We start from the raw sequence: 21509 nt of genomic DNA, 5'->3' as shown, positions 1-21509 counted from the left end.
AAAGTGAGATCAGCTCAGCGGTCTGAAGGTCATTTTGGGCAGAAATCAAGAATATGTCGGACACTATGTCAGACACCATGTGTAAGACCACAGCGTACCTCAGTTCATAAAACGTCAAAGGACTACCTCAGCATGTGTGTTTTTTGGAAAACTTTCTTACCAAAAGATGGAGTATTTTCAACAAACAAGGGATGTTGAGAAAAAAACTTAAAAACAAACACTAGGGTTGTAACAGCACATGCATTTGTATTGGATTTTTTGCTACGGTACAGGGGTGTACTGAATAGCCACACAATACACATTGCGTGAGGGACAGTATGTGTAACTACCTCGCATAATAGTATCACTCTTACTTCAACTACAGAGCAGCCTATCCTTTGGGTAGCAGGAATTGTAGCTAGTGATCGTGCCTAGGAGAAATCAATAAAGTCTCTTGTTTGGGAAGACTCTGCCCTTCTGGTGTAGGCATGTAACGATTACCGTATTAATGATAAATCATGATAAAACTTTTAATACATTCAAAATTTGTAATTGTTGTAAAAGTGTGATTGATAACCTCACTTGGATCAAATCCTAGACCAGTGATATTGCTCTTTCTCAGAGAAACAAGCCAATGTGCATGATCGCTAGCTGGCTTAAATGCTAACATGAAAACAAGACCCATTGACGTCTTCCCCCATACCTCAATTAATACTTTTATAAACACTTTGCCGTCTGAGCAAAGAAAGCTATTCTATCGTGCACATTGGACCTTCAAGCAGTGCTGCGGTACATAGAGATGTGAAGAGCCATACACTGACTTTGACTCCGGTCAACATAAGCAATCTTGACCAGTGAGTCAAAGTTGAAATACATGGTGATCCTCTAGCACAGGGGTCGGCAACCCACGGCTCCGGAGCCGCATGCGGCTATTTGGCCACTCTAATGTGGCTCAGCTGCATATGGCTCAGCTGCATAATCGCTGACACCTCCGATTGTTTCGGGGGGTTTCCGGATTTTGGTGCATCTCCCGGACATCACCCGGGGTTAACATTCTTCGATTTTCACTCGGACAACAATATTGAGGGCGTGCCGTGATGCCTTTACTTTTAACGTCCTCTACAACATGTCATCGCCCGCCTTTACACCATGCTATCTGCATGCCGGCTGGACGTATGCATCTTGCTGCTTCTATCGTCACATGTACGAGATTGCAAGGCATATGGTCAACAGCCATACAGGTTACACCGAAGGTTGTGTTATAAACAACTTTAACACTCTAATATGCGCCACACTGTGAACCCACACCAAACAAGAATGACAAACACATTTCAGGAGAACATCCTCACAGTAACACAACATAAACGCAACATAACAATTACACATAATCCCTTGCATCCATGACTCTTCCAGGCTATATTACGCACCCCCGTCCACCTCAGCCGACGCACGGAGAGAGTGGGGGGGAGGGTGTTTGGTGCTAGCGGGGTGTATAATATAGCCTGAAATAGTCATGGATGCAAGGGATTCTGGGTAATTGTTGTGTTGCGTTTATGTTGTGTTACTGTGAGGATGTTCTCCCGAAATGTGTTTGTCATTCTTGTTTGGTGTGGGTTCACAGTGTGGCACATATTAGTAAAAGTGTTAAAGATGTTTATATCACAACCTTCAGTGTAACCTGTATGGCTGTTGACTGTATGCCTTGCAGTCGTGTACATGTATCAACGGAAGCCACGTACAACAGGAAACTGTACATGTTGTAGAAGGCGTCAAAGGAAATGGCTTCATATTATTGTTATCTGTGTGACCATCAGCAGATATTGGCGAGAATTATTGCGGCTCCCATTATCTTCTTTGTTACTTGAAACGGGTCAAAATGGCTCTTTGAGTAGTAAAGGTTGCCAAGCCCTGCTCTAGCAGCAGCTAATACTCCAATGACACTTTTAACTCAACTCAGCAGTGGATGGAAATAACTCTGGTCTTATAAAGAGTGACAAGCCAGGGCTTTGAAGCTAAACTTGCCATTCAATATTTTTCTTTGTCCATATAACTGCTCTCTATTTGTTCCTGTGACTCATCAGTTGGAACGCTGCTGCTACAGTATGGACTGAAGGCTCACACAGGACGTATGTTAAATCATGTAATAAAACAAATAGTTGTTGAAAAAAAACTTCCGTTATCCCATTACTTGGACAGCCCTAGTATTATTTTCCCAATTTTACTGTATTATTTGTCATGTTAATCCTATCTTGTCTGTATTGTACTCATACTGCATGTAAATTTTACACTTCAATTAGAAAACTTCCTCAATGTGGGATAAAAAAAAGTTGATCCTGTTCTATTTCAAGATGAGATACAAGAACAACTTGCTTACCTAAAGGGGAACTGCACTTCTTTTTGGAATTTTGCCTATCGTTCACAATCATTATGAGAGACAAGAAGACATATGTCTGTTTTGGGGGGGTACAGATCTTTAAATTTGATTAAAAAAAAAAAACTTTCAAGATGCGGCTAATGTGAGCCACTGTTGTAGCCTTCAAAGGCCTCTAAAACAACTTCAAACTCCTCCATCAACAGGCTTAATATACACGCTGTGAGTTTAAATATAATGTAGTACACATTCAAAACAATATGCAATATGTACAATATTTCCCAGATTTTAGTCATTTTTATGAACAGCGAGACTTCCTTTCTGGCGCATTTTTTACCCGTTTCCATAGCAGCGCACATCCGACTTCCGGCAACAAATATGTGTACCTACTTCTGGAAGCAAACACGCAACTGTGTTCTAACCATGGCAGACTTGGTAATAGACAACAAAGATGACTATTTTTGGACAAACGAGGATTCACAACCCTATGTTTTTGAAGCTGAATATACAAACGGAGGATAAACTGCTGCTTATTGAAGCGAGCACGAAAAAGTGGTTAAGTGAAGTGAAGTGTGAAGTGAATTATATTTATATAGCGCTTTTCTCAAGTGACTCAAAGCGCTTTACATAGTGACACCCAATATCTAAGTTACATTTAAACCAGTGTGGGTGGCACTGGGAGCAGGTGGGTAAAGTGTCTTGCCAAAGGACACAACGGCAGTAACTAGGATGGCACAAGCGGGAATTGAACCTGCAACCTTCAAGTTGCTGGCACAGCCACTCTACCAACCGAGCTATGCCGCCCCACTTAAGAAGTTGGAGCAGACGGAAGCCCAAATGTGAAGTTGGTGCGTCTTGGTCACGCTGCAAATCTGGAACTTTTGAGCCAGGTTATGTCGACTTAACGGAGTGCCCAAATCAACTGGAAACATCCTCGGCCAGCTTGACCAAATGGACAACTGTTCATTGAGTGAATCACTTTAATATTGTTTCTGATAAATGCAGCACATCGTGTGTTATTACAACTACAGTGCATACTAGCTGTGTACAAACAAAACATGAAATTTGGGCAAATACTTTATAAATACTGTAATATGATTGTTCATGTTAAAAAAATTCTAGCTTTGCGTCAGCGGCAACGCAAGCCGCAGAGCTGTTATTGGTCGGCTTTTGTCAGCACATAACTTCCAGGTTTTCCTTCCCCCGTGTCCTCTGCCCATAGCCCACTTTTGCCAACGTCTTCTCCTTCGAAATATGGAATAAATATAAAATATAAACATTAAAGGTGACTGTTGTTTCAAAATGATTAGTTCTAGCTCCAACAAACGCTTTAGTCGCTAATGTTTACTACAATTACAACACACAGGAAGCTAATAGTCAGTCAACAAGAGTTGTGGTTGTTCACTCAGAAAAACAATCCCCTCTAAAGCTTTGGAAAATAATTTTGCAAGCAAGGCCCCGCAGAAGAGTTATAAACAAGCCAAGACAAAGTCAGAGACGCAGGCTACGTGACACGAGAGTATGTTTCAACCTTTATGCTGCATGCTTTTTAAAGGGTAGTTTGTCCTCCCAGTGATTACATGAATGCTCCACCAAGGAGGTTGTACTTCTCCCATTGATGGATTTTCTGCAGGATTAAAGGCCTACTGAAACCCACTACTACCGACCACGCTGTCTGATAGTTAATATATCAATGATGAAATATTAACATTGCAACACATGCCAATACGGCCGGTTTAGTTTACTAAATTGCAATTTTAAAATTCCCGCGGAGTTTCTTGTTGAAAACGTCGCGGAATGATGACGCGTGCACGTGACGTCACAGACTTTCAGGAAATATTAGAGCAGCACTATTTGGTGTTCTGCTGACTTTGTCTGCGGATGTTTTGGATAGGTGGAAGGAATACTTTGAAGACCTCCTCAATCCCACCAACACGTCTTCCTATGAGGAAGCAGTGCCTGGGGAATCTGTGGTGGACTCTCCTATTTCTGGGGCTGAGGTTGCTGAGGTAGTTAAAAAGCTCCTCGGCGGCAAGGCCCCAGGGGTGGAGGAGAGCCGCCCAGAGTTCCTTAAGGCTCTGGATGCTGTGGGGCTGTCTTGGTTGACAAGACTCTGCAGCATCGCGTGGACAACGGGGGCGGTAACTCTGGATTGGCAGACCGGGGTGGTGGTCCCTCTCTTTAAGAAGTGGGACCGGAGGGTGTGTTCCAACTATCGTGGGATCACACTCCTCAGCCTTCCCGGTAAGGTTTATTCAGGTGTACTGGAGAGGAGGCTTCGCCGGATAGTCGAACCTCGGATTCAGGAGGAACAGTGTGGTTTTCGTCCTGGTCGTGGAACTGTGGACCAGCTCTATACTCTCGGCAGGGTTCTTGAGGGTGCATGGGAGTTTGCCCAACCAGTCTACATGTGCTTTGTGGACTTGGAGAAGGCATTCGACCGTGTCCCTCGGGAAGTCCTGTGGGAAGTGCTCAGAGAGTATGAGGTATTGGACTGTCTTATTATGGCAGTCTGATCCCTGTACGATCAGTGTCAGAGCTTGGTCCGCATTGCTGGCAGTAAGTCGGACACGTTTCCAGTGAGGGTTGGACTCCGCCAAGGTTGCCCTTTGTCACCGATTCTGTTCATAACTTTCATGGACAGAATTTCTAGGCGCAGTCAAGGCATTGAGGGGTTCCGGTTTGGTGGCCGCGGGATTAGGTCTCTGCTTTTTGCAGACGATGTGGTCCTGTTGGCTTCATCTGACCGGGATCTTCAGCTCTCACTGGATCGGTTCGCAGCAGAGTGTGAAGCGGCCGGAATGAGAATCAGCACCTCCAAATCCGAGTCCATGGTTCTCTCCCGGAACAGGGTGGAGTGCCATCTCCGGGTTGGGGAGGAGACCCTGCCCCAAGTGGAGGAGTTCAAGTACCTAGGAGTCTTGTTCACGAGTGGGGGAAGAGTGGATCGTGAGATCGTCAGGCGGATCGGTGCGGCGTCTTCAGTAATGCGGACGTTGTACCGATCTGTTGTGATGAAGAAGGAGCTGAGCCGGAAGGCAAAGCTCTCAATTTACCGGTCGATCTACGTTCCCATCCTCACCTATGTTCATGAGCTTTGGGTCATGATCGAAAGGACAAGATCACGGGTACAAGCGGCCGAAATGAGTTTCCTCCGCCGTGTGGCGGGGCTCTCCCTTAGAGATAGGGTGAGAAGCTCTGTCATCCGGGAGGAACTCAAAGTAAAGCCACTGCTCCTCCACATCGAGAGGAGCCAGATGAGGTGGTTCGGGCATCTGGTCAGGATGCCACCTGAACGCCTCCCGAGGGAGGTGTTTAGGGCACGTCCGACCGGTAGGAGGCCACGGGGAAGACCCAGGACACGTTGGGAAGACTATGTCTCCCGGCTGGCCTGGGAACGCCTCGGGATCCCCCGGGAAGAGCTAGATGAAGTGGCTGGGGAGAGGGAAGTCTGGGCTTCCCTGCTTAGGCTGCTGCCCCCGCGACCCGACCTCGGATAAGCGGAAGAAGATGGATGGATGGATGGATGGATATTTGCGGCTAAAAGTCGTCTCTTTTCATCGCGCAATTAAACAGTATTCTGGAGATCTGTGTTGCTGAATCTTTTGTTCAATTAATAATGGAGAAGTGAAAGTAGAAATATGGAGGTGGGAAGCTTTAGCCTTTAGCCACACAAACACACGGTGATTCCTTGTTTAAAATTCCCGAAGGTGAAGCTTTACTATGGATCATAGCGGTCAAGCGAACATGGTTCCCAACCACTTATCAACCGGCAGGTTTCGGTGAGAAAATTGTCTTAAAAAGTCGCCTCTTACCGGAGATCTGTGGAGTTTGCGCCGTCCTTGTATCTGCCGTCGACTTCCTTAGACACTGGCCTTAAGACACTTGTGTCCGACTATCAGGTAATATTTAATCTCACTAAAACAGTAGCAACACAATAGAAAGATAAGGGATTTCCCAGAATTATCCTAGTAAATGTGTCTAAAAACATCTGAATCCGTCCCAATGCAATGTTGTTTTTTTTTTACTTTATTTTTTTTATTAATTTTTTTCTACTCCTTCGCTATCAATATCATCATCCGCGAATCTTTCATCCTCGCTCAAATTAATGGGGAAATTGTTGTTTTCTCGGTCCGAATAGCTCTTGCTGCTGGAGGCTCCCATTAAAAACAATGTGAGGATCTGAGGAGCCCTCACCCTTGTGAAGTCATCGTCTGCGACTTCCGGTAAAGACAAGGCTTTTTTATCAGCACCAAAAGTTGCGAACTTTATCGTCGATGTTCTCTACTAAATCCTTTCAGCAAAAATATGACAATATCGCGAAATGATCAAGTATGACACAAGGAATGGACCTGCTATCCCCGTTTAAATAAGAAAATCTCATTTCAGTAGGCCTTTAAGTACAAGGCGAAAGGATGATTATGCACTAGTGCCTATAAATAAGACCATGAATGTTGCTTTGTGTTTTTATTTTTGCTCTAAGTATCTCACATCCCCAGAAAACATCTCATCTGCTTGTCAGGCTTTGTGGATTAATAAATATCTTTAGACAAAATGGGCTTCCGTGAAGTCTGGTTTGTTTGTTTGCTTCAAAATTTGACCAGTGACATAAGTTTTGATTAATGCAATTTTGTCAGAGTGTTGTGAAAGTGTTGGCCCCCTTGAACTGACAATGTAAGACTATTCAAGGCAGTCATCTTGTATTTGACAGGCGTATTGCAATAAAGCTTTCAACCATAACCAATTGGTGTTTTGAGTGAAAACATCATAAATAAATAATGTTCTTTTACCAGTATTTTGGAGTTGTACAAGCAAAACTTTGCCTCGGGGTTTATGCATTAAAATGTTTTTTTCTCCTGCCAGCTTGTCAATCTTATTTGGACTGTCAACATCAAGCATGTGTAGACTTCAATATGGAATTTTGATGAAAAATTATTGCCAGTTCAAGTCCACCGAGAGCAAACAATGGAGTGGAAGCTCACAATTCAAATACTCGTAACTCTTAAAAGCCTGTGAAAAAAATACGCCTAAAGCAGTACATAAACTTTGGAGGTTAAAGACTCCTACAAAGGCAGCTAAACGATGAACTGATGCGATGCATTTTGCTTTTTGTTAGACTTTGGTACCAGTGAGGCAACAAAAAGACAAATATGAGAACCAAATAATCTGAGTCTTGATTTCTCAGTATATTATGACAAACAACTATAACAGAAAAACAAACAAAATGAAAGTTAGCACATTTTCTAAATATAAAACCTGATAAAATGCACACAATTTATGGTTTAACTCAAATTCTACAGGGGGTAAGTTATTTAAAAACACTGTCTCAATTCCCTGACTTTCATACTAACATAGTTTTTGTGCATAAGTCAGTGATATTCCATTGAATCATTTTGGGGGCTACATACCCAGAAAACAAAAGAGTGGGGGCCTGACCTCCCTGTTCACTATTTGGCTTATTTTGTATATTCTAGAGCAGTGGTTCTCAAATGGGGGTACGCGTACCCCTGCGAGTACTTGAAGGTATGCCAAGGGGTACGTGAGATTTTTCAAAAATATTCTAAAAATAGCAACAATTCAAAAATCCTTTATAAATATATTTATTTAATAATACTTCAACAAAATATGAATATAAGTTCATAAACTATGAAAAGAAATGCAACAATGCAATATTCAGTGTTGACAGCTAGATTTTTTGTGGACATGTTCCATAAATATTGATGTTAAAGATTTCTTTTTTTGTGAAGAAATGTTTAGAATTAAGTTCATGAATCCATATGGATCTCTATTACAATCCCCAAAGAGGACACTTTAAGTTGATGATTACTTCTATGTGTAGAAATCTTTATTTATAATTGAATCACTTGTTTTCAACAAGTTTTTCGTTATTTTTTTATCTTTTTTTCCAAATAGTTCTAGAAAGACCACAACAAATTAGCAATATTTTGCATTGTTATACAATTTAATAAATCAATAACTGATGACATAGTGCTGTATTTTACTTCTTTATCTCTTTTTTTCAACCAAAAATGCTTTGGTTGGATTAGGGGGTATTTGAATTAAAAAAATGTTCACAAGGGATACATCACTGAAAAAAGGTTGAAAACCACTGTTCTAGAAAACCACTATTCTAGAGAACCAATGTCCTATACAGTAGACATTTGATTTTTTGTATTAATTTTGTCAGTGTCATAAGTATGGGCTGTCTTTTTTAAGGACCTTCTGCAAAAAAGGTCTCTGTGACAGCATTCAAGTGTTTTTTTTTTTTTTAAGAGTTTACTGCAATAAATGTTTGAACGGAACTTGCTGTGCACCAGTTAATTAGCCCAAAGATGAAAAAGAGAGGACCTTAAATGGAACCTTGAGTAAACATAACTAGTATACCTAAAGAAGTTGAACAAATTATTACTGACTGCATCTGAAGTAAACAAACAAAAGGAACACATTAGTTACATAAATCCCATCACGGAATTTGTAATTGCCAAAAAGGAGAGGAATTCAAAGGGAACTGCACTTTATTTTTGGAATTTGCTTATCATTCACAATTTTTTATTAAAGACAAGAACACTAATTTATTTTAAAGATGATAAAACAACTCTTGAAAGATGCAGCTAATATTAGTCACTGTTATAGCCTTAATCCCTCCATCCATCTTCTACCGCTTGCAGGCATGTGATTTGAACTTAATGAAAAAGACTTAATGAAAATAAGCCGGGGGTCCAGGGCGCTGCCCTGGTGATGTAAAGGGGGACAAAAGCTCCTGTTTTTTCAGCAAATGAACACACAAAAATTTGCAAAAAAATTTACCATTTAAATATGTTTTAGTGTTTAAAGAATTGAAAAATGATCAACAGAGTTTACATAAAAACATAATACCCTATTCATCTAAATTAATCACCATGTCTGTTTCAGTCACTATGATATTTAGTCACTACAGTAATTACGTGTGTTCACATCCACAGGAACCACATGGGTTAGCCTACTCTAGATAGATAGATAGATAGATAGATAGATAGATAGATAGATAGTACTTTATTGATTCCTTCAGGAGAGTTCTTTCAGGAAAATTAAAACTATATTTATACAGTATTTACAACCTTACTAGTGTTCACTTCACAGCCACAGATGGTTAATCTAGTTATTTACTTAATTTAAACATTATTTTGGTTCATTCACACATCAATTTGGCATTTTTGCTTTGATGGCTCCTACATGAGATTTCCTGGAAATTTTCTGAGTAGCTTGCGTTTTCCTTTTTGTTTCTGCTTTAGTGGATTCTGCCTTGGATTTTACAGCCAATTTCTGTCTTACCATGAATTGATTAACGTTGAAAAACTTATTCGGGTGTTACCATTTAGTGGTCAATTGTACGGAATATGTACTGAACTGTGCAATCTACTAATAAAAGTTTCAATCAATCAAACTCTTTGACGCCCTCTCTACTTCTAACTGCTCAAAATACTAAAATCATAGAGTACAAAGTTTATTCTATTAGCTAACTTATTTTATCTGAAAATCCATTTGTGATTTATAGCATGAAATAACAAATATCTTGCAGTCATGTTATTTATGTTTCAAAATGATTACACTATTACATGTCAAAATATAAACAGTAGAAATAATGAACAAAATGTCAGCTACTTTCTTGTTCTAAAATGAAATTTTGCATTAAGACGGGCTATACTGTCGCAAAAGTCATCAAATGTCTGCCACAAATCATGTGTGTTCTTAAAAGTGTATTCCACGTCTTCCATGTCGAGAGCAGTTTTGATTTGGGCTTACATGGTAAACAACAAAAATTAATGTGTTGTGCATTGTTTAATCCAGATGCATTAATTTTTTCAAATGTGGCCCAATAAACGCATTGTGGGTTTCTTGGAAGTCGTCTACATCGCTGAAAGAAAAAAATCGAAGAAATAGAATCCCTTTGCCATCTTCCACTTGTTTGATTTAAATATATAAATCTCCTACTTGAATATTCCCTCTTCTCTTCCCTGACTCTCATTGTCATTTGATATGTGTGCGTCTAGAGTGATTTCCCTTCCTGGTTCGATGACCCGCTCTATCTTGCCTATGATTGGCCTGTCTGTAATGTATTGCCCTAATCTTAACCAATTGTGACTCATCATAGTAAACCAACCAACCAATCAAGGATTTTCTTATACGTAAACCAACCAATCATCATTGTCCCTTGCTTGTTGAGTTGCTTCTCTACGTAGCTTCGATTTTTAAGTAATAATTTTTAATGGAAAACCATAGTTATCGCCACTGCAGCCATAAACCGGAACGGATTATCAAAAACCGTATTCATGACATGAAAAACGTAGTTGTTGGTAGGTATGGCAAAGAGACGGATCAAAAATGCAACACACATTGTAGGTCGGAAAAAATGACGAAAAACGGAAAACATTTTTTAAAATATTTTTACAGGGATAAAAAGAGACGGATTACCGACTATGAACGGAAAAATTACATGACCGCTTGTCCCTTTTGGGGTCGCGTGGTTGCTGGAGCCTTTCCCAGCTCCACTCGGGCAGAAGGCGGGGTGCACGCTGATCAAGTCGCCACCTCATCACAGGGCCAACACAGAACAACAAAGCCCGTTGAAACAACTTCAAAACCCTCCAGCTACGTTTTATATACACACTGCAAGTCTATATATAATGTAGTAACAGACACGTTCATTACAATAACTTCCGGAATCCAACACAATTGTTTTCTAAAATCATGGCTGACTATGTTTGGACAAATGAGGATTTACAACCTTTTACTTTTAAAGTTAAAAATACTGCTGCTTATAGAAGCGAACAAAAATAAGAGGGTGGAACGTTGGAGCAGACGGAAGCTAGGAGAGTGAGGAGAAATCGACAACGCTATAAGACGTTATAAATGTGGAACTTGGCGACAAGCTATTTCAACATAAATGGATTGTTTACCCACAATTAACAGGAAACATCCCCGGCCAGCTGGACCAGACGAACAACTGTCCATTGAGTGTGGCACTTTAAAATTGATTATGATTCAAGCAGCACGTCATGAGTGTCATTATAACTACAGTACATGCGCTGTCTGGCCAGCTGTGTACAAAAAAAACATGAAATGTGGGCTAATACTTCATAGGGACTATGAGTGTTCATGTTTCTCTGTCAGTGCAGATTGGTGTCTTATCGCAGTGTTGTGCATTACAAACCCAAACGCGTTTCGTGTTGTTGTAGAGGCTAGCATGTCTCTTACTGTAGTTAGATTTTACGGCTAATACCGAAACACTACCATAGAAAAATAATTATTTAGTGTTCCCTCTTACAATAACCATGCCGCTACAGCTTGGTTACTATATGGGTTACAGAACATAAATGAAGTATTGACATTTTTTTTGCAAATTTTTAAATTGATTTAGAGGTAGAATAGATTGCTCATATTAGTTGCCTTGCTAGCCACCTACAACGAGCCGATTTTTATATTTTATAAAGCAGAAAAAACAACAACATTTGTCTTCTTTTCTGTCATAATGATTGTGATTGATAGGCAAAAAAAAAAAAAAAGTGCAGTTCCCCTTTGAAGGATTGCTTTGAGGAACGCCTCTGTTATGTAAATCACAAGTGTGGAGCCCAGTGTTCTGTTTGCAAGCAAATGTCAAAACAAGGATCTGCCATTGTGTTTACAGCTCTTCTAAATAACATTAACAATATAGATTTTCAAAGAGTTTTCAATGAAAATGTTTGTCTTTCAAGTTTTGAACTGAACTAATCTTAATATTTTATTTTATATATATATATATATATATATATATATATATATATATAATTGTAATCTGTCTCTTTTAAATACAAAAAACCTACAATAAAAACTATACTGTGTTGTTCATATCTTTATAGAGTTAGGTTAGGTGGTACACAACTATACAAGGAGCGACGTGGCTCGCTTGGTAGAGCGGCCATGTCAGCAACTTTAGGGATTCTGGTTCCATTCCCGCTTCCGTCATCCAAGTCACTGTCGTTGTGTCCTACGGCAATACAATTTACCCACTTTCTCCCAGTGCCACCCACACTGTTTTAAATGGAGCTTAAAGATATAGATAATGGGGTTAACTATGTAAAGCTCTTTGAATCTCTGCAGAAAAAGCGCTATATAAATATAATTTAATTCACTACTTACTTTCACGCTGTGTGAGACTCAAAGGTTGTCTACTTGAATGTGTTCCCTTGCATACAGAAACTACACACGGCTGTAGGGTGGAAATGAGACAGCAGAGCTTCAAATGCTCCCATCCTTCTGATCACTTCATGCTATGCTGATCAAATAATCTAATTACTCAGTCTAAGTGAAAGCAGAGCCGCCTCTGTCAAAGGCCTGACATCTTTTCATTTCCTTAACAAAAGTTTAACATTGCAGTCGGTTAACCCACAAGCTTTTAAATTTAATGAACACTAGTATAGCCTTTGCCGAGTAATTCATAGAACAGCATCCATTCATCATGACAGTCTTTTTTAGGTATATTTGTTAGTGAGAGAGCAGGAGTTAAAGTGGAATTGACAAACATTTAATCATATCTTAGTGCACGTATCAAACAGGTTTTATTTGAAGACACTTACCTCACATACTGGAAGGCTCTTGTTTGGGAACCGGTGCCATAGACCTAGCACAACAGAGGAAATGTTAGTGCTATAATGATGAGTCACACTCACCGCCAGGATTTGATTAATGGCATCTTGATCAGGTTCCGAAAAGCGGCAAACAATGCATTGTACATACAGTACACCCAAATCAGATGATTTAAAAATAAATATGACATATGATGTGTTGTTACTCAGAAACACGGCTTTGAATCAGTTAAATTTATGCAGGAGAAAGAAACAAACAGAAAAAAATGATAAAATACCAATCTTTGGCCAAGTCAGTGAGAACAACAAATTAACAGTAAGACTTCATTTAGATAGCAATGGATTGAAATAAAGTAAAAAATGTGAACAACTTTCAATTTTAATATGTACATTATTCAAACCTATGAAGAAAACAAACATTTCAAATGAGATAAAAACAGAACTTGGTTGCAAGACAGTTACTGTAAATTTTAGGGTTGTAATGTGACGGCATAATCACATAATCGCTTCGATTGATTTTTAAAATGAACATTTAATGAATCACCTGCTAGTATTCTCCAAATGCATTATACAACAAACAACATAATGATAAAACAAAAAACAGTTTTTAGTATTATTCCTGGACATGAATAAAGCTGGACTTTCACAATATCATGTTAGACCCGCTCGACATCCATTGCTTTCGGTCCCCTAGGGGCGGTTGCCCACGTATGTGGTCCTCTCCAAGGTTTCTCATAGTCATCATTGTCACTGACACCGACGTCCCACTGGGGTGAGTTTTCCTTGCCCTTATGTGGGCTCTACCGAGGATGTTGTTGTGGTTTGTGCAGCCCTTTGAGACACTTGTGATTTAGGGCTGTATAAATAAACATTGATTGATTAGCTGCTCTGTATTTTATGAGGGGTGTGTAAAGATGTCGGATATAAGTAGGTCCTTGTACCAATAATCAAAGGGTCAATTAAAGAAGTCATACTGTTCCATTACCTTTGCTCATACTACTGTACTGTATTTGAATACTGTACTTCTATTTTTACTGATACCTCTACCATAACTACTGTAACTTATTGTGCAAGTCATTGTCTTGTAATTAATGTAATTAGAGCTATTCAAATTTTTGTATTTAGTGTATTCGATTCTGTAACTAGTGTTTGGATCCCACTGTACGCAATATCTGAAGAGCACGGAAAAATGCGTTTCACTGTGGTGTACTCTGCATGTGACGAATAAAACTTGAAACTTGAAATAATCGAACGATAAATAAAACTAGGGAATTCCCTCAGAAATGTTGATTGGCCTGCTAGTGTTGAATGCCAAAGTTAATGTAAAATGTAGATTTGTTTTGCATTGTAAAATGGAGAATGGCAACCGCCTATAAATTTAAATAAACAAATGTGAAGTGAAGTGAATTATATTTTATATAGCGCTTTTTCCTCAAGTGACTCAAAGCGCTTTACATAGTGAAACCCAATATCTAAGTTACAATTAAACCAGTGTGGGTGGCACTGGGAGCAGGTGGGTTAAGTGTCTTGCCCAAGGACACAACAGCATTGACTAGGATGGCGAAAGCAGGGATCGAACCTGCAACTCTCAAGTTGCTGGCACGGCCGCTCTCCCAACCGAGCTATACCGCTGACGCGTTGCGTTAATACATGTATCAACGCAAAACCAATTACAACATGACAAAGTACTCAACAGACAGCCTGAGTCCAGGATTATGAAAAGAAGAAAGGAAAAGTCACTTGAACAATGAAAAGAGTCAGAGTAAAAGTTCAGAAAAAACAGCATATTCAAACTACCATGCATTCATAAATTAATTGCATTAATTCATAAATTAATTTATGAATGCATAAATTCTCTGACCAGATGGGAGGAGCTCAAACTCCCCCATAAAGAGGGTGAAAGATCTGTAGAGGCACTCTAAACCCAACTGGGGCTCACCAATAAGTTGACTTGACCACTTTATTATCCATCTAAATCTGTCTCTGTCCTTCAGAGACAGCCATGACAAACCATAGCACCAGACAAAAACACAAAACTGATTCAATAAAAATGGTAAATGGTTTGTACTTGTATAGCGCTTTTGTACCCGTTTTTTTTAAGGAGCCCAAAGTGCTTTGACAGTATTTCCACATTCGCCCATTCACACACTGACGGCGGGAGCTGCCATGCAAGGCGCTCACCAGGACCCATCTCGCCCAAGGACACAACGGACGTGACTAGGATGGTAGAAGGTGGGGATTGAACCAGCAATCTGAGCTTCTCTACCAACTTCGCCAAAATAAAAATAAATCCTCATGGTTTTATCAATATGAAAGAATGAAAGTTTCCTTAGACATTGCAGATGCTGGTGACCCCTTTTGCATACAGCATCACAGTTATCCTAAAATTCAATGTATTATCAATAAAGGACCAAAGGTATTTATAGGATTGCACACATTTGACGTTTTGTCCCTTAATAAGAGTGCCCTCATCTGTAGTTCCTGCCTGCCTTCTAAAAGCAATACTTACATCTTTTGTTTTAAGACTGTTCTTTTGTAGATGTGATCAGTGCAGGTCATCTTCCCTTAAAAAAAGTAATTGTAGTTACAAATTACTTCTCTCAAAAAGTAATTGAATTAGCAACTTGGCTACTCAGCAAAGTAACTGAGATGTTATTTTTCATTTTGTTATTTTATTCGCTATCACTTTTTTTCTGTGCTTATACAGTAGTTGTTACAATATGATTTTTACTCTGATACTTATTACATGTTGCAGGGGGGAACGTTTAGAGTGACACACACAGTAAGAGGGCAGGTGTGCAGGCTAATTGGGAACAGGTGGGTGCCATGATTGGGTATAAAAACAGCTTCCCAAAAACTGCTCGGTCTTTCACAAGAAAGGATGGGGCCAGGGACACCCCTTTGTCCACAACTGCGTGAGCAAATCGTCAGTTTAAGAACGTTTCTCAAAGTGAAATTGCAAGAAATTTAGGGATTTCAACATCTATGGTCCATAACGTAATCAAAAGGTTCAGAGAATCTGGAAAAATCACTCTAGGTAAGCGGCATGGCTGGCAACCAACATTGAATGACCGTTACATCCGATCCCTCAGACGGCACTGTATCAAAAACCGACATCAATCTCTAAAGGATATCACCACATGGGCACAGGAACACTTCAAAAAACTACTGTCACTAAATACAGTTAGTCGCTACATCTGTAAGTGCAAGTTAAAGCTCTACTATGCAAAGCGAAAGCCATTTATCAACAACATCCAGAAACGCCGCCGGCTTCTCTGGGCCCGAGATAATCTAAGATGGACTGATGCAAAGAGGAAAAGTGTTCTGTGGTCTGACGAGTCCACATTTCTAATTGTTTTTGGAAATATTCGACATTGTGTCATCCGGACCAAAGCGAAAGTGAACTATCCAGACTGTTATCGACGCAAAGTCCGAAAGCCAGCATATGTGAAGGTATGGAGGTGCATTAGTTCCCAAGGCATGGGTAACTTACATATCTGTAAGGGCACCATTAATGCTGAAGGTACAAACAGGTTTTGGAACAACATATGCTGCGATCTAAGCGCTGTCTTTTTCATGGATGCCCCTGCTTATTTCAACAAGACAATGGCAAGCCACATTCAGCACGTTTTACAACAGCGTGGCTTCGTAAAAAAAGCGTGTGGGTACTTTCCTGGCTCGCCTGCAGTCCAGACCTGCCTCCCATCGAAAATGTGTGGTGCATTATGAAACGTAAAATACGACAGCGGAGACCCCAGACTGTTGAACGACTGAAGCTCCACATAAAACAAGAATGAGAAAGAATTCCACTTTTAAAGCTTCAACAATTCAATCAATCAATGTTTATTTATATAGCCCTAAATCACAAGTGTCTCAAAGGGCTGCACAAACTACGACATCCTGGGTAGAGCCCACATAAGGGCAAGGAAAACTCACCCCAGTGGGACGTCGGTGAGAGTGACAATGATGACTATGAGAAACCTTGGAGAGGACCGCATATGTGGGCTACTTGGATACTTGTCCAGGGTGTACACCGCCTTCTGCCCGTGTGCAGCTGAAATAGGCTCCAGCACGCCTCAAAATTGGCACACAATCTTGTAAACACGGCGCTGCTATAAATATTTGGTCTGCATTAGCGCTTATAATAACAATATCACTAATACTTGGATAATATTCAAGTGACAAAATGTAAATGGAGTATTGTTGGCAGTTTTTGGATGGTTATTTTTGGGGTTTTATGGGCAGAGTAGAGAACCTCTCATTGGCTCCACAGACTTGTTTTTACATTTATTTAGGAGTTAGAATGCATTTGTTTTTTTAATTACATCCGTCGTCACGATAAATGTGAATAGGCAAAATAAAAATAAAAAAGTGCGGTTAACTTTCAAAGACGGTAGGGCAGGACCAAAATTGCTTACTTTTCCACATGCGTGAAAATAAAAACTTCCTTCAAAAATAGCTACTTTTGAAGTAGACCACGATGCTGCGAGCCAAACTTTTCCACCAATACATACTGCATACCTGTACAGTGCAATACAAGAAGAAGTCCACTTACCGCTGTAAAATTATAAGAAGTACACAAGTGTTGCTTGCCTTGCTTTTTCTTTAAGTCCTCTATTCCAGTGGTTCTCAAATGGGGGTACGCGTACCCCTGGGGGTACTTGAAGGTATGCCAAGGGGTACGTGAGTTTTTTTTTTAAATACCCTAAAAAATAGCAACAATTCAAAAATCCTTTATAAATATATTTATTTAATAATACTTCAACAAAATATGAATGTAAGTTCATAAACTGTAAAAAGAAATGCAACAGTGACAGCTGTAAACAGCTGTCAGTGTTGACAGCTAGATTTTTTTGGACATGTTCCATAAATATTGATGTTAAAGATTTCTTTTTTTTTGTGAAGAAATGTTTAGAATTAAGTTCATGAATCCAGATGGATCTCTATTACAATCCCCAAAGAGGGTACTTTAAGTTGATGATTACTTCTATATGTAGAAATCTTTATTTATAATTGAATCACTTGTTTTTAGTTATTTTTATATCTTTTTTTCAAATATTTTAAGAAAGACCACTACAAATGAGCAATAGTTTGCGCTGTTATACAATTTAATAAATCAGAAACTGATGACATAGTGCTGTATTTTACTTCTTTATCTCTTTTTTTCAACCAAAAATGCTTTGCTCTGATTAGGGGCTACTTGAATAAAAAAAATGTTCACAGGGGGTACATCACTGAAAAAAGGTTGAGAACCACTGCTCTATTCCACCCATAAAAGCAAATAACCATCCAAAAAAAACCCAATGGTACTTCCACATTTCGTGACTTGAATATTAACCAAGTTTTAGTGATATTTTTGTCATAAGTGCTAACACAGAAACTATTTACATGTATATACTATTTATGATCACAAACATGTGTGCCTATGTTGACATGATTGATTGGTGAGCTGCTCCCTTGCTTGTGAAAGTTTATTCTTGATCAAAAAGTGCTTTTAATGATTGTACTGTACATCGGGAGCAATGGGGCTCCTACTTTTCGCTGTTTTGTGGACTTAGACTGGCTTAATTTTTGAATGCAGCGGAGTGTCACTTCCGCATCCAAGAATCCAATGCACTCGGGACCTACTATTGCATCTTAATAACCTGAATCAAATCACGCAGGACATCCAGCTGCCTGATTTGATCTGGAGGGATTTAAATAATCTGAGCAACAAGTACTTTAGAGGAGTTAATAAAGGGAAGCGTGGGAAAAGTGGAGGTGTAAAACTGCAAATGAGGAAACGGCAGATAACCAGCCTCCCCTTGTCGCCCCCGGTTATGGGGAACGTCCAGTCTTTGCGAAACAAACTTGATGAGCTTTAAGGAAAAGCTAGCCTCTTCCAAGACTGCATAAACTGCTGTCTTATGGCAATTACGGAGACATGGCTTACCGTGGACGACTCGGACAAAAACGTGATCATAGATGGATTTGGCCTTCCATTTTGATTGGATCGTGACAACCAAGAAATCCTGAGGAGGGGGTCTGTGCATCTACATCAACAAGCGCTACTGCAGCACTGTCACTGTCAGAGAAAGACTGTGCGCACTTGATGTGGAACTTCTGACGGTGTCACTTCGTCCATCTTATTTCACCCTGTGAGTTTCCAAAGTTATTTTTAACAACTGTGTACATTTACCCCGAAGCAAACCCTACCACAGCCACAAGTACTATAGTGGATATAGTACAAAAATTACAGTCTCTCTTACTTAAGCACCTAATTTTATACTGGGTGATTTTAATCATGTGTCCCTAAAGAAATCCCTGTCTGGTTTTTATCAATATGTAGCTTGTCCCAAAAAAAAGAACAAGTCATTAGATCTGTTGAGGCACAATAAAAAGGTGCATATACTGTAAATCCACCCCCCTGCCTCCCTTAGGGTCTGCCGATCTTAACTGTGTGATGCTCTTCCCAACATATAAAACTGTATTAAAGAATGAAAAAATCCAGACCAAAGAAGTTAAAATGTGGTCTGAGAATTCCACTGCTTGTCTGTAGGGTTGTTTTGACTGCACCATGTGGGATGTATTCTTTGACTCTTGTAAAATGGTGAATGGGTTATACTAATGTAGCGCTTATCCACCTTCAAAGTACTCAAAGCGCTTTGACACTCTTTCCACATTCACAGACTGATGGCGGGAGCTGCCATGCAAGGTGCTAACCATGACCCATCAGGAGCAAGGGTGAGGTGTCTTGCTCAAGGACACAACGGATATGACGAGGTTGGTAGAAGGTGGGGACTGAACCAAGAACACTCAGGTTGCTGGCACGGCCACTCTCCCAACTGCGTCACACCGTTGGGAGAGTAACGGAATTGATGAACTCTCAGATGTCCCCTGCTCTTATATTTCCTTCAGCGAGAACATGATCATCCCAACCAAGACTGTTAGATGTATCCTAATAAAAAACATTGGATGTCTAAATCAGTCAAATCCAGTGTTAAGAAGAAGAAAGTAGCCTTTAGTCAAGGAGAAGCATCCGATATGGAGGCAGTAAAAAAGGAACTGAAAGTGGAAATAAGGGTTGAGCAAAATTATAAAACAAAAATTTAGAAGAAATTGGCTGCTGGAAACCTTGCTTCAGCTTGGTCAGGTATGAAAACAATAGCTGGCAGTCATCAAAGTCAGCATAAAAGCAATATTACAATACAGGGCAACATATCTAACATTGATTTGGCTAATACTCTTCATATATTTTATCTGAGATTTAACCAGCAGCAAGATTTTAATGACAAAATTGAGGATTTGAGACTAAATCTAAAGGATGCTCACCACTTCATTAAAGAGCAAAGTCAAGTAGAAAGGCGTTTACTTTCACTGAAGACAAACAAATGTCCACGCTCTGATGGAATCAGTGGTATCTTACTTAAGTCATGTGCAAAGCAATTGAGTTTTATATTTTCTTATAATTTGAATCTGTCTTTAAGCGTGCAGCGTATTCCAAGTGCATGGAAGCGTGCCATGATTATCCCTGTGCCTAAAAGCAGCATTAATGACTTTGAATGACTTCAAGGCCAGTTGCCCTTATTTCACTTGTGATGAAATGTTTGGAAAGAATTTTAAAGTTTCATCTTACAACAGAAATTGAGCATGTACTCGACCTTATGCAGTTTGGCTATAGGGCACACCGAGGAGTGGTAGATGCTTCAAACACACTTCTTAACATTTTATTCAAAATGATTGTGAATGATTCTTCCCAAAAAGGGCAGCTCAAGTTTAAAGACGGGTAGAGCAGGAGCAATATCGCTTACTTTATCACATTTTCAAAAATAAATAGGTACTTTAAAACAAACTACTTTTGTAGTAGACCATGATGTCGCGAGCTGAGCTGAGCTTACACGCAAATATATATACCTGTACAGTGCACTTTAATCGATGTTCAGCTGATGTTCTGTTCAACTTTTAATTAAACAACTTTTCACACAAATATGTGAGACGTTAATTTTATTAACACTGGTTGCTGTATTTACATGGGACAGTGGCTTGGACGCCAATTATTGTGCACACTCAGTGTTGTTATACACAATGTATAAAAAAAACTAGTTTTCTTTTGTCATATGGCCAAAACCATGTACACATTTTTAATAACTGTACACTGGCGTTGAGTGGTCTTTTTTCTTTTTTTTTTTTTAAACAAACTATAGATCAGTGATATTTCTGTCAGATCATAATTTTCGAAATATATAGTAGACCAACATAAGAAAATGTGCACAAGACATTTTAATGGAACAAAAAATATTTACAATGTTATTGAACATCACAGTTAAAATATGATTTCTAAATTATGCACTCCAAATTGCCAACAGTTCATGTATACAACTTTGTGTATGCAAATAATTTAACACTACAATATAGAAGTTCTCATTATATTGTTAATGTAATTTAAACATCACAAGCATGTTAATGTTGCATTTCTATTTTCTTAGTTAAAGAAATACAATTATTTTGATACAAATGTACGCACTGCGCACAATTTAAATGTACACTACGGTCAGATTAAGTGAATACGTTGTACCGCA

At 39.4% G+C, this 21509-nt stretch overlaps 1 protein-coding gene across 1 annotated transcript in view; it reads right to left on the bottom strand.

The window, feature by feature from the left end:
• Nucleotides 1–21509, bottom strand: part of uxs1 (UDP-glucuronate decarboxylase 1) — a 114601-nt gene that overhangs the window by 17961 nt on the left and 75131 nt on the right. Inside the window, exon 11 of the mRNA XM_061879286.1 lies at nt 12943–12986. Within this exon, the coding sequence (XP_061735270.1) occupies nt 12943–12986 (44 nt within the window). The remainder of the gene's footprint in view (nt 1–12942; nt 12987–21509) is intronic.

The sequence above is a fragment of the Nerophis ophidion genome, linkage group LG19 (genome assembly GCF_033978795.1).
Source record: "Nerophis ophidion isolate RoL-2023_Sa linkage group LG19, RoL_Noph_v1.0, whole genome shotgun sequence".
NCBI classification, from domain to species: domain Eukaryota; kingdom Metazoa; phylum Chordata; class Actinopteri; order Syngnathiformes; family Syngnathidae; genus Nerophis; species Nerophis ophidion.
Note: the sequence above shows the minus strand (reverse complement) of the source record. Positions and strands in the feature narration are given on the sequence as shown.